This window comes from Aedes albopictus, chromosome 3, assembly GCF_035046485.1.
Source record: "Aedes albopictus strain Foshan chromosome 3, AalbF5, whole genome shotgun sequence".
Classification (NCBI taxonomy): domain Eukaryota; kingdom Metazoa; phylum Arthropoda; class Insecta; order Diptera; family Culicidae; genus Aedes; species Aedes albopictus.
The window spans coordinates 148,485,223-148,499,754 of record NC_085138.1 but is presented as its reverse complement, the minus strand read 5'-3'; the positions used below and the strand labels follow the sequence as shown (position 1 = coordinate 148,499,754).

The 14,532-nt window shown below is 36.0% G+C and overlaps 1 protein-coding gene across 1 annotated transcript in view; it reads right to left on the bottom strand.

Moving 5' to 3' along the window:
- Nucleotides 1-1,520: 1,520 nt before the first annotated feature.
- Nucleotides 1,521-14,532, bottom strand: part of LOC109424037 (protein tincar-like) — a 580,636-nt gene continuing 567,624 nt past the window's right edge. Inside the window, exons 10-12 of the mRNA XM_062843067.1 lie at nucleotides 14,152-14,485; nucleotides 13,482-13,848; nucleotides 1,521-13,418 (exon numbers count right to left, since the gene is read on the bottom strand). Of these exons, the coding sequence (XP_062699051.1) occupies nucleotides 12,642-13,418; nucleotides 13,482-13,848; nucleotides 14,152-14,485 (1,478 nt within the window). The 3' untranslated portion in view covers nucleotides 1,521-12,641. The remainder of the gene's footprint in view (nucleotides 13,419-13,481; nucleotides 13,849-14,151; nucleotides 14,486-14,532) is intronic.

The following is a 14,532-nucleotide window of genomic DNA, read 5'->3' as shown; positions in this document are numbered from 1 at the left end:
GAATTTTATCTTTGACGTAAAGCCATCTTCAACATATGGACTGGACTGAACACTGAAAGAACTTCTAATATAGGTTCGTCCGAGGGTTCGTCTGTGGGTTCGCTTTTTAACCTAACTTATACTTGAATCGAACTAGACAGTTTTCTCATGAGTTGTTATGTATTTCCCCGTGTATTTCAAGCTTTAGTCAAACTGGAGCCTCAATATTGCGGTTAAGCACGCTGTAATGATACTTATGTACCTCGTCACCCACTTCATGCAACTACATTAGTGGTCTAATAATACTTAGCGCGCTCGGCATAGTTCCATCATGCCACTCAAAGTGTTGCCACAAATAATGCTTAGTTTGCAAAACCCGGTTATCTAACTGGTGGGGCATGGGAGCCTAAGCTTCAACTGCTTATGCAATCAGAGACTGCTCAGACTTAGACGTATATATGAAGGGTTATCCAAAACGCTCTGGAGAATTCCCAAAGCGTATTCTAATAAATCTAGTAAGCCTAAGATGCCATTAACAGGAGGAAAATGACAAGATAATATAACATTATAATATAATATAATATAATATAATATAATATAATATAATATAATATAATATAATATAATATAATATAATATAATATAATATAATATTATGGTTTATGTAATGTAAAACAATAAAACATAACATAAGAGAACCATTCCGAAACCATTTGATTAAATGTATAACCAGTAGTGAAATTATAATTGGAAACAATTTATTTACGGTACATTTTATTGTTTGAAACCATTCATGTACCAAACAATGTACGGTATATTTAAACCCACGTATCAGTATTTTGAACAATTCAAAAACATTAAAATGTATGGTTTTTCATGGAGAAAAATGTTTTTTATATTGTTACGATACTTAGCAACCTGTATAATATATTGTGAAAATCTTATTTACAATTCACGGTATGGTGTCTACATTACATCTTATTGTTTTTGTATTTTTATTTTTACAGTGGTGTCTATTGTAAAAATATGGGTCTAAATAGTACTGTTACAATACAACGGTCGGGTTTTCTACTGTATTTTTCATTCGGGAATGGAAGAAACGACTAAACTGAGTGAAATTTCCATATTGATGTAAGCAGAAGACTGAAATGATCTATTTTCCACGCTGAGGGAAGTTAAGGATGTCATTAACCAACTCAATACCAACAATGCAGCTGATAAGGATCGTAGATTAACTCATAAGTATGGACCCAGAAAAGTTGGCTACGTTTCTAAACCAGATGATAGTCAGGGTCTTGGAAACCCAACAGCTACTGGAGGAATGGAAGGAAAGGGCAACCTGTCCCATTCACAAAAAGTGCGAACTTTTGAAATGTGAGAACTTCACAGCGATATCCTAGGTCATCTTCCGTCGTCTGGCATATAAAACGAATAAGTTTGAAAGGAGTTATCAAGCCGGCTTCATCGACGGCCGGTCGACAACGGATCAGATCTTTACCGTATGACAAATCCTCCAAAAATGCCGTGAATACCAGGTCCCAACGCATCACCTGTTCTTCGACTTCAAGGCGACATACGACAGTATCGACTGCACAAAGCTATGGAACATCGTGGAGGAAAATGGCTTTCCTGGGAATCTTATCAAACTAGTCAAAGCAACGATGGATGATGTGGACAACTGCGTAAGGGTTTCGGGTGTACTATCCAGGGGTGAGGATTGTTGCTTCTGGTGGGAAAATTTCGGCATAATTCACATATTGCACAACACAGCTCTACATTAAAGCGGTGGTTCTTTTTATTCGGTTTAAGTACCGTTTTTTCTGTCGGTTGGGGGAGCGCAAAAACCATGGAATATATTGGGTACCTCTCCGCGGTGTCGATTTGACTCGTGCAGCTTATATTAAATAGTTCATTTTTTTACATTTAGCCTGGTATTTATATAGTTCATATAGTAATACATTTCCGATTTCCGTTGTGTATAGGTAGTTCTAAATAGTTGCTTAGTAATTTGGTTTAGTAGTGTTCTTCACAGTTGTAATATTTCGCAAAAGCTGTTCGAAGCTTTGGTTTGAGAGGCGCTGCGGTTTTTAATGCTTCAGCTCTGTGGTAAATTCCGATGTGGTTTAACAGAAATATTGGATTAAATGAACTAAGCTCGATTTACTTATTCAAAATCTACTTGGATGAGGCTGCTCTCAACAAAATGGGTTCCACGATTCATCAACACTTTTGTTTAACACTATTCAGTCTTGGCGGTACTGTCTCGTCTTATTAGAACAAAAAAAAACTAACAGTATCCAGAAAAAAGCATGGAAAGGGGCCATATTTTTCGCGATAGTAGTTATAACGTGAGTTATAACCATCAAAATGTCATTTTTAATACCTAGGTGATGGACTAAATTCGGGACAGAACAAAACAGAAGCGTCAATAAGGGTGTTTGTTTTCAACTAAAATCCGTTTATTTCCAATTATTTTTAAACCGATAAATAATTTAGAATAGCATCGATTGAGTTCATTGCTGAATGATACCAGCTATGGTTTTAATAATATAATACTTTTTTCCGTTTATAATCCGTTTATCTTACAGCATACGGTTTGCGGTAGTCAATCACTTTTATACACATTAAACTGGTTTTACACGTTTTTCGTCGGTTCGATCACCCCTACGAATACGGTCCACTAATAATAGGAAACAAAGCTGACAGCATGCTATAGAGTGTATATAGGTTGAAGCTTGTCTGACTGATAATAACTATTTCTATAATCGTCGCTCCGCTCTTTCATTGCGGGGGATACACACACTTTGACCCACAGTTGTATAGCGTAACGATCATAATTTCAGCTGTTGTATAACTTTTGTCACAAACGATGTAAATTTTAACTACACACGAACTCACATTCTTTCCCATTCGCTATAGACGCAGCCACGATTCGGATTGAGAGTGTGCATGGTATTTGGTCGCCACAAGTGGCGGCCATTTTGAGTTGGATGTTCAGTTCGAGTCGTTACCAATAGATGGTGCCGTCGTGATCTTGCTTTTGCTTCGCTTCGGTTGTATAACATTAGGATCTAATGGTGTAAAAAATTCTGTCTCATGTCAGTATTGTCCTGTGGTTTACGATATACTTTTTTGCTGCTAGAGATTGGTTTTTCGAGGGAATTTGGGTTCCTCACGGTCAGTTCCCAATTGCTGGATTTGCTATTGCGTTCCGCTCGCGGGAAAATACTCTACGTTTCCTGTTTTACTGTGTTCCTCTGTGGTCGGTTTCATATTACTTTTCGCACTTGGTTTTCTGTTTTCAGTTTCAGAGATGTGGATTCGTTAAATATACGAGAAAATATGAGATTTGTTTTTTTCATGATGGATGTACATACTGTTCTCTAAATTTTGCATTCTGATATCTTTCTCTTTTCTTGTTAATATATGCTTTGGATATAGATATGATTCGCTTGCTGAACGGATATGCTTTTTTCAAGTTGTGTGCTGCTCTACGAAACACTTCATCGTGATGATTTCAGATCATTCCTAATACATTTATTCAGTCGTTGAATGGTGCAACTATTTAGCTGGATTTTGAAAAGCTGAGGAAACACTTAACATTTGTAGGATAGAAGTTGTTAAAATTTGAAATTATTGGATGCATTTGTAATGTAATTTTTAAGAAAGAAAATTTCGTGAAAATCTGACATAACAGATTGTATAAAATATATTGTACAATATGAAGATGATCTTATTTAAAAATTCTTGAGGTCATTTTTGCGATAATTAAATTCCATGATACAACAGAGTCCGTCCTTCTGTGGGAAATTCTAACAAAATTTTTGGAAAAGTATCTATCTAAATGCGATAGTTAGGTTAAGCGACTATAGTGAAAAAATAATCAAAACCTGAAGAAAAACCTAAAACATGAAAATTTGTTAAAATACCATAACGATTTTGGAAGGAATTCCTCTAAATGTTTCAAAAGGTTTTTGAAAACATTTCGATTACATCGCTGGGCATTCATCTCAAATTCCTTCCTAGAACCTTCTCAACGAAACCTTTCTATTCTAGCAGAAACTTGCTCCACGCTTCTACACATTAAAAAAAGAAAACAATTTAAAAGTTTGTTTTAAAACATTTTAAGATTTTTTTTTAATGAAAATTTCTCCTAACTACATGATTTTCATGATCACTTCAAAGATATCGATACAAATTTGGGGTTGCAGGAAAGTCAAACAAGGAATTCGTCAAAAACTAAACATTTCTTTAACACAACACAGGTAGGAATTTCTCATGGCCATTCTTTTCAAGAATTCTCTGGCATTTTTTGGAACTCTACGAAAGTTCTTTTAGGAACTCCCCCGGACATTTCCTTAACAAATCTTCTGGATTTTTATTTTGGAAAATATCCTCTGAAAATTCTTGTAGAATTCTATCAAAAATTCGTTGAGGAATTGGCGACAAACATATCTAAAGGTCCAATCTGAAAAAGAGAGGCTCTCTTTGTTCAGATTCTCTTTACATTATTACGATGTCACAGTGGATATTTCGACAATTTGTGATGTGTAGTTCGTTAAAAGGATTGTTCAATCTACCTTCCGACGTATAAAGTTAAATCAAATTTATAAATACTAGCACGTTACAATCGAAAGAGAGGGGACTTAAAGAGAGCCTCTCACCTGCACTTAGGACCTATAGAAATGTTCAGCCTGAATTTCTTCGTTAACATGCAATTAGCAATTCAGTTTTTTTCTATTTTTTTTTTATAAACATGTATTTAAACTATAGACAATTTTTTACGAATTAGGCATTTCTTTGAGAGATTGATTGATTGATTGATTTATCTTTATTTGAGAGACTTTTAGCCCTTGGCTGGTTCGTCTCTCCCTTTGAGAGAGCTGGGGCATTTTATTTCATAACTATCTACGCATTTTTTTTTTCAAAAATCCTTAGACAGACAGACAGATTTTATTCGTGATTTTTTTCCAAGTACTATTCCGCATTTTTTTATGGTTGTTGCTTTAATATTTTTTCAGAAGTTGCTCCAGTTTTCCTAACAGCTTTCTTCGGTAATTCTTTTAGAAATTCTTTGAGGAATACCATAAGGAATTCTCCCAGAAAATTCGCCTACGAATTTGTTCACGATATTTCTTTTAGAAAATTCATCAGCAAATCCACTTGGCGATGCTGTCCCCGACAATTATTTAAAAAATTTCCCAATTTCTTCAGGATTTTTTTCAAATTTTTCTCAGACAACGTTGTTAAAGTATTCCTCCGACTATATATCTCGGAATTCTTCTGGCAGTTCATTTAAAAGTTTCTCCGTTATTCTTTCAAAGATCCCCCCTTCAGGATTATTAATCGAAAATTTATTTAGGAATTTCTCCAGCAAATTATTTAGGTATTTCTCCTGAAATTGGTGTAGAAATTTCCCGGCATTTGTTTCATATTGTTTTTTTTTTGAAAAAATCTCTTAAAACTTCTAGATAGAAAATCCTTCAGCAATTTCTTCAGCAAATCCACACATCTCCACCATTTTTTTTTTATAAATTTCATGGAAACTCCACCAGGAATTTACCTTCTTTAGCCATGTTGAGGTATTTCGATGTTCTGAATCTGCACGCAAAACTGGACCGAAATCCAAATTTTCAAGAATTTTGCTACTTGGGAACCTATTTGAAAATTAATTTGAATTTTTTATGGGAGCGATTTGTTGAATCACCTCTCGTCGGATTTAGGACTGGATGAAGCTGTCAAGCGGTCAACTGCTGTCGATAGGTGATATCAAAAGATCTGAATCTGAAATTGATTTTAGATATCAAAATAAAATTTCAAAATTCCGACAAGAAATAATCGTAGTGTACGAGCCGCTTTCTTATAAAATTGAAAAATTTATAAATTTTTCAAAATTGAAAAACAATTCCTGGAACTATTTTTTAGGAATTCTTCTAGAAATTTGATAAAAATTTGCCACTGTCAATTCTTTCAGATATTCTCTGACAGTTACTTCAGATTTTTCTTTAGCAATTTCTTTAGCAAATTATTTTGAAATTTCTCTTGCAGTTTGTTTTGAAATTTCCCAGCACTTTTTTCAGAGTTTTATCTGTCACTCAAGAAATTTTATTGATCGACAACTTTCTCAGGAACTCTCCTGGTAAATTTTCAAGTTATTTTTTTTTTGGAAATTGTAATTTTTTTTAGAAATTCCTTTTGCTTTTTTAAGGTTTTCTTACGAAAATCACCAATGGAATTTGTAGAAATTTTCCTCAGGAATTCTCAAGACAATTTATTCAGAAATTTCCCTTGAAGAATTCCTACGGAAATTTTTTAAGAGTTGTTCTGTAAATGTTCTTAGAAAATGCTCTGACAGTTTTTTAAGAAATTTCTTGGCCATTGTCTCAGAAATTCCTCCAACAATCACTGTAGAAGTTTATTTGAAAATCTCATTCCCAGCAAATTTAACAAGGAATTTTTCGGCAATTTCTTTTGAAAATGTATCGGCATTTTGTTTGTATAGTTTCCTTCTGTAACTTCTGTAGAAGTTTCGACGAAAATTCCTTTAGAAACTCCTCTGGCTATTCATTTGGGATTTCCTTTGGAAATTACTTTTTTCTTCGGTTTTTTGTCGGAAGTTTCTCAAGCAAACTCTTGGAAATCTTTCGAAATGCTTTAGAAATCCCTACAAACATTTCTTCATTAATTCCTTGAAAAAAAAATCTGAAAAATTGCAATTATATTTTCCAGGGTTTTTTCGGGAATTCATACAGTTTCTTGAAAAAAAATTTTTTTTTGAAATGTCGTCCTGTATTTTTTTCAGAAATGCTTCGGCAATTGTCTCAGGAATTACTCCAGTAATTACTTCACAAATTTGCCTGTCTATTTCCTTAGGTCCAGTAAATTTAACAGGAAATTTCTCGGAATTTTTAACCCTTCTTTGGCATTAAAGTCATTTTTGACCCACACCGTACACTACGTCAGCGAGCATCTCCCAACGTGATGCGAAAGGAAGGTTAAGAGTTTTCCTAAACTCTTTCTTTAGTAGTTTTTGCGGAAATTTCTTTAGAAATCTCTCTGGCAATTCATTTGGGGAATTCTTTTGGAAATTATTTTTGCATTTTCTCCGGATTTTTTTTGTCGGAGGTTGGGCTGAAAGTTTCTGTAATAAAGACAAATCAAAATGTCGAAAATTAGTCTGGCAAACTCTTGGAAATACTTTATAGGTCCTTTAGGAATTCCTCCAAACATTTCTTCATGAATTCCTCAAAAAGTACTGGAAAATTTCATTTTTTTAGAAATCTCCCGCAGCTTTTTCAGGGAAATTCAGACAGTTTCTTTCAAAATTCTTATTTTTTCCACCTGTTATTTCTTTAGAAATGCTTCTGGTGATTTTTTCAAGAGTTTTTCAGCCGATTTTTTCAGGAAGTCTTGGCGAAACTCTTCAGACAATTCCTTTACGAACTCCCCCGACATTTCCTAAAAAAAATACGAAATTCGGCACTTAAATGAACCTGATTGGTAATTGATAATGGAATTCCTTCTACGGTTTCTTCGGGAATTCCTCTGTAAATTCTTCAAGGAATTCCTCTTCACATTGCTAGATTGATTCCCAAAAGCATCAACGAATCCTTCAGAAATTGTTTGAGTTTTAATTAAACATTTTCTCTCGGATTCACTTTGAAAATTTCTTTGAAAATAGTTCCTTCTGCAATTTTCTTTTGGAAATCCTTAAGCAAATTTCGATTCTCTTGAGGAATTACTCCTATCATTTTTTTAGGAATTGTTCTGTAAAGGGCTTCATAAATTTCTTCGGCAATTATCTCCGACATTCCTTCAATAATTACTTCGGAAGTTCTTCTGGCAATTTATTTTGGAATTCTCCCAGAAAATTTATTGGGAAAGAAATTTAGAAATTTCTCGGCTTATTTCAGAGTTTGCCTCGTCAGTTTCTTTAGTAGTTTTTGCTGAAATTTCTTTAGAAATTCCTCTGGTAATCCATTTGGGAAATCTTTTGGAAATTACTTCAGTATTTTATCTGGAATTTAAGTAAACTCTTGGAAATTCTTTGGAAATCCTTTAGAAATTCCTCTAAATATTTTTTAATGAATTTCTCATGGAATTTCATAGAAATTTGCAATTTGATTTGGAATTCTGTCGCAACTTTTCCAGGTTTCCACCGGGATTTCAGACAGTTTCTTCAAAAGTTCTCTATTTTTTTTAATTTTTTCCTGTAATTTCTTCAGAAATGCTTCTGGTGGTTTCTTCAAGAGTTTTTCAGCCAAATTGTTCAGGAATTCTTGCGGAAAATGTTCAGACATTTCTTCACAAACTCCTTCGACATGCTCCTCAGAAATTCGGTACTTCCACTACGAATTGAACTGGCAGTTTCTAAAGGAATTCCAGCGACAGTTCCTTCAGGAATTCCCCCGTGAATTCTTTCAAGAATTTCTTTACGTATTGCTCGATGCTAATAGAATCTTACATTTATCATATCAACGAATCGTTCAGCATTTCATTAGACCTATTTTTTAATTTCTTCCGGATTCGCTTTTAAAAATTCTCTAGAAATTGTTTTTGGAATTTTCTCAGACATCCCTTCTGCAATTTATATGGGTTCCTTCGAAAATCCCCTAAGGAATTCAGGAATTTCAAGTTTCTTAAGGTTTTCCTGCGATCATTTTTTCAAGAATTATGCTGTAAATGTCATTAGACTTTGCTTTAGTATTTTCTCAAGAAATTTCTTCGGCATTTGTCTCAGGAATTCCTCTAACAGTTGCTTCAGAAATTCGTCCGGAATTTTTTTAGGAATTCCACCAGAAAATTTAACAGAATTTTTTTCTGAAATTCCTCGGAAATTACTTTAGTAATTTCTCCGGATTTTTTTTTTCAAAAATACATAGGTATACTGTAAAAAAAATCTTTGGAAGTGATTCAGAAATTTCTCCAAACATTTCTTCATGAATGCCTTTGAAAATTTCTCAAAAATACATTTTTTTTTATTTTTCCGAAACTTGTGCAGGGGTTTGTCTTAAAATTCAGACGACTTAGGAAATTCTTTAGGTTTCTTAGATTTCCTTCTATAATTTCCTTAGAAATGCTTCTGGTGATCACTTCAAGAGTTTTTCAGCCAATTTGTTCAGAAATTATGGCGAATAGACAATTTCTCCACAAACTCCCGATTTTTTTTTCACATAAATTCAGTAATTCGGCACTTCTATTACGAATTATCACTAGCAGTTTCTAAAGGAATTTCTCCTACCGGTTTTCAGAGATTCCTCCGTAAGTTCCATTAACAATTTCTCTACATATTGCTGGATAAATTCCTAAAAGAATCTTACAATTATTGCATCAACGAATCATTCAGATTTTTTTTATTTTTTTCATTAATTTCTTTTCTTGGATTTTATTTTAGAAATTGTTTTAGGAATTTTCTTAGAAATTCCTACTGAAATTTTCATGGTTTCTTTTTTTGGAAATCCTCTAAGGCACCCATCAGAATTCTCTTCAGGAATTTCTCAGGCAACGGAATTTCTCCGATCATGTTTAAGGAATTGATCTGTAAATGTCTTCAGAAATATCTTAGGCAGTTTTCTAAGAAATTTCTTAGACAGTTTCTTCAAAACTATTTAAATTAATTTATTTAAACAGGTATATAACAATATTTGTTATATTATATATTATGCATTATAATATATTTCAGACACGAATGCCACATAAGTGGTAAAGTGTCTTTAATAAATATTAATAATAATGATAATAATATATTTGCCTCTTATATAATTTCATAACACGTTTATTGCAATCTTTGTTATATTTTTTGGAACAAAATTATTTCAGAATTTATAAGATTTTTTGTGTTGTCGTAAAACAGATTGATAATTTTTGATATTTTGGCCACTCGAGTCAAGAGATTTATAACAAAAATTGTAACAAATTTGTTCTAAAATATATAACAGAATTTGTTATTATTTTATTTTTTTTCACATGTTTAGTCTAAAAAAATTGTTATAATCTTGTTATGATTATATCTCAACTTGTTATAATTTTATTTTAACTGGAACGAGTTTTGTTAGAATTTTTGTTATTTTAGCTACCAACGGTGCATGTTTTATAACAACCGTTGTTAGAAAAATCATTGTAACAAAATAACACAACCAGTAATAATTTTATTTTTCCCATCTAGTCGGGTAAATTCCTGAAAGAATCTTACATCAAAGAATCCTTCAGAACAAAAATTTCTTCTGAATTTGCTACGAAAATTTCTTTAGAATTTGTTCTAGACAATTCTTCAGAAACTCTTTCTGCAATCTTAAGTTATTCTTTCGAAAATTCTCTACGGAATCCGTCAAAATTTTCTTCAAAATCCGGCAACTTATTCAGAAATTTCGATTTCCTTTGGTCATTTTTTTGGAATTGTTTTGTAAATTTATTAAGAAATTGCTTCGGAAGTTTCGTAAGAAATATCTAGTATCTGACTCAGAAATTCCTCCAATAATTACTTCGGAAGTGTCTAGCATTGTTTGTATGAATTTCTCCAGAAAATTTAACTGGTTTTTGTTATGCAATTTCTCGCCATTTTTCAAGAGTTTCCCTCGTCAATTGACGGGCTTGGTGGTCTAGTGGCTACCACTTCTGATTCGTATGAAGAAGGTGATGGGTTAAATCCCTGGTCCGTCCCTTTCATCCTACTTTGTAACTTTCTATCCACTTTCTCTCTTTCTCTCTTTCTCTACATATACAACTCATGTATATTCATATGTTCATAGCCATCGCTAGAACCAGAAAAGAATTGCAAAAATTCGTTTTCCTTCCTTCCAACTTCCACAGCACAGTGTATGTAACGCCTACAAGTTATGCAACCAAAGCGAACTGTGCCGCTTGTCCTTCATAGTAAAGACTGGACTCGAAAAAAATGAGACATAAAGAATAATGTATAACTTTTGATTGCGTGCACAGGAATAGTACATTATGTGTAGCTAATACCATGAAAATTTCATCAACATCGGTTAAGTGTTGGCGAAGATATCGTCGAAACAAGAGACTTACCATTTGAGAATCTTGGGCCAAACAAACACTTTAAAAAATATCACATTTTTTACCTAAAACTGTAGAGCCAAAAATACTAAACCGATTTCAATGAAATTTTTTCTGTACAAAAAGTATATATGTAGATGTATTGTTAAAAAGTTATAGCCATATATGTAGCACTATGTCACAATAAGCAGATGTGGTTTTTGGTATAGTGACATTCAAACTGCTCTAACTTTTAAAATGTTCAATCAAAATGGCTGAAATCTTCACTGAGAACAAATTAACACAACGATTTTACACTGTCAAAGTTTAAAAACAAAATCGGGACAGTGTTGGCAATACTACAGTCAAAATAATGCACACTGATTTTAAAATGTTAAAAAGTGCCCAAAATTTGAAAACCCCGTTTTTTTTGTTTGAATTGTTAAAAAAAAGTACTGAACCGATTTTGATGAAATTTTTAGGGCATTAACTACACATAACATGCTATTCCTGGATAAAAAATCAGCTATTTTTGCAAACGCAATCAAAAGTTATACATTACTTTAAGTGTCTCATTTTTTTCGAGTCCAGTTTTTAATCACCACACAATCTATCACCTTACGAACACTATAAATATTCATGGATCGCATCACCGACCCAACGGCGACTCCCAGATCTCCCATCCTTTCCATCTAACAAATACCCCAGTCCGTGCTGGTTGTGGGAATGCAGAGGTGCTCTCGGTCTTTAGTAGCAACAAGCAGCACACTTTAACATTCCTTTCTCTTTCCAACTGACTATAAGGACGTGGCCGGCGCCGTTATTGATCAAAAATATAAGAGTTGCCTAAAATTACACTTTGAGAATAAGTGGAGTGTCCCAGCCCTTATTCATTTGGATCTCAGTGTAAGCTCAGATCAATCACGGAGGAGCAACCATTGACATGTATAGTCAGATTTGATCGATGATCGTTTGATGATTTTTCAAGAGTTTCCTTCGTCAATTAGTTTGGAAGTTTCTACAGAAATAATAGCAATGGGGGTGAATAGGGTTGACGTATCTACTAGTTGCACCATTCAAAAAACATGTTCTTTTTCTCCAGTGTGTGTGTGAAAGCCTAGTTAAAGCTGCATAATATCGACATTACTTTCCTCCTGCTTAATGCGTTTGAATATGTATGTGTGTGTTAATATTGCAAAGTTCGCGTATTTGTATGATACATATATTTTACTCCAACTTTCGAGTATTCAACACTGAATACACGACTCCTCGTATTGACTCTTTCTGCAAGCGCGACATTATGTAGTTACGATAATACTGTGGATATCTCGCAAACTAAAATAGTATTTACAATCGAGATCATCGCTGACCAATAAAGCTCGGATCTAATGTACAAACCCAAAGAATTGAACTAAATATCTGACGACGCCTCGGGTATCCTTAAAGTAATTGTGCGACTTTTCCCCACCCTTCACGATGTTTAAAACTAGACAGACCTCCATCATCGTAGAAACTAAATTAGAATTAGAAAGAAGGCGCATTGAATGGTATTTTTTCTACACTTACTTGCTCAGAACGCATGAATGTATGGCTCGTAATTACAATGACTGGCTTACCGTGCTATGAAGTATTCTTTTGTCTTATCTATCGCCATCGCTAGCGCTGACCTAGTTCTGCATCTGTATTTGTCCGGCGTTTATGTACATTTCCCGGTCCTGGTCGGAGATCATCGAGTAGTTGGCCGAGTCCCGGTCCTCGGGGATGGTGGCCACCACTGTGGCAAAGGTGCTGTGACTGGATTGGGAATGCGTAGGCGGTGAAGTGTTCGGCACTCCGAGGGGATCATGGAGAAGTTTGGAGAAGGTATGGTGACCGCTGCCCAGACCCAGATGCCCGTAGGGAGACTCAGCCGTTTTGATGTACGGCATCCGTTTGAGGAACTGATTGGACTGATAGCGGACGCCGTTGGGTAGCGTCGTATGCTGCAGCTGTTGCCGTGAGGAAGAACTTGGCGAAGTAAACGAAGACTGCGAGTGGTAATGGTGCGGTTGTTGATGGTAACCGGCTGGCAGAGGCATGGTGCTACACTGTGGATACTCTCGATGCGTCTCCACGGAGCCTCGCGTAAGGGGAAGGGTGGCACTCGATCCGTCCTTGTTGAAGCTGGACATTTTCATGTTCGTTGACCTACCGAACGGTTCCTCCTGGATCGCCGGAGGAGGCGGCTTGATGATGGACTTGTAGGGACCGGATCGAGGTCGGATGACCACCTCATCGCGTTCTTCACCGGAGTGCACACCACTGGAGGTTTCGGAAGGAGCATCTCTACAGTCCGGGGGCGATGTAGAACTCTCGGTCGACGTAGTGTCGGATCGGGGTGTTAATGCTTCGTTGGGCATGCCGGAGTCAGCACGGCGCAAACAGCGTGGCGTTGAACCAGGAGCCTAGATGTAGAAAGAACTTCATGAAAGCAAGTCCATTGAATTATGCTACCGATCGATACTTACCACATTTTCATGATTATGTACGGTGACGGAAACCGGTGCCAGAGGACTACTCAACTGTTCCGGAGATCGTATAAAGGCTTCGCGAGACATAGTACGGGTTATGGGTGGCTCCAAGTCTCGGGTAGAAGCGTATGTTACACTGTCATCGCGAACACAGGCAAGCAGTTTGCCCTCTTCAGATGTGTCATCTGCGTGATCGTTGACTGCATTGGTGGGCATAAGCAGATCCTCAGGAGGTGGTGGATGGTCTGCGAATTCACTCAAATGCAGCAGATCACCGGAGGGCCCTCTTAGTGTGGCGTAGTCGCCGTCATCAGTTTCCCCCGTAACACTGGACAAACGTATCGTGGTTCCGCTGGACGGATGGCTGTGGGGTAACAATGGGACCGCGGGGTTAGACTCATACAAGGACATGATTTGAGGTGCATGCAAAATTAACACACTTAGGAAAGCTCAGCGGATCACCACTTCGGAGGCAAAGTCAGCCCTGCTAACTTTGGTCCATGCTTCTTATTGCGCAGAGAGACTCAAGCTTAATTACTAACAAACCAAAAACAGGCAATCAACGCAAAATTGTAATCAAAATATAAAATCAAGCTATAAATACAACGTAGGTTGCACAGCAAACACACACGGAACGCTTTGGAACAACTTTGATTGGCTGTTTTACCGCTTGCCGTCATGGTCGCCATTGGCGAGTTCGGGAGACGTACTGGTAACTTCGTTGAAGGTTACTTTCAGCTTGGGCGAATTCGGCGCTATCTTGGGCCAGTAAATGGTTTCCTCTTCGCTGCTGGTTGCTCCGGTGCCGTCAACCGAGGATCCCTTGCCGCTGGATGTCCTTAACAGCGATCCACCAGCTCCTCCTCGAAGCAGCGGTTGCGAAGCCCCGTTACGTGCCCCAGAGAGTTCCAGTGGTGGTAGCTTGAAGTTCCACCGTCGTTTGGCCGTTAACCCTAGCCATAGAACTATCCACAGGAACAGATGTACGACGGATCCAAGAGCTGTTAAAGAAAGTGAAATGTCAACATACAATGCATCTCTTACCTAC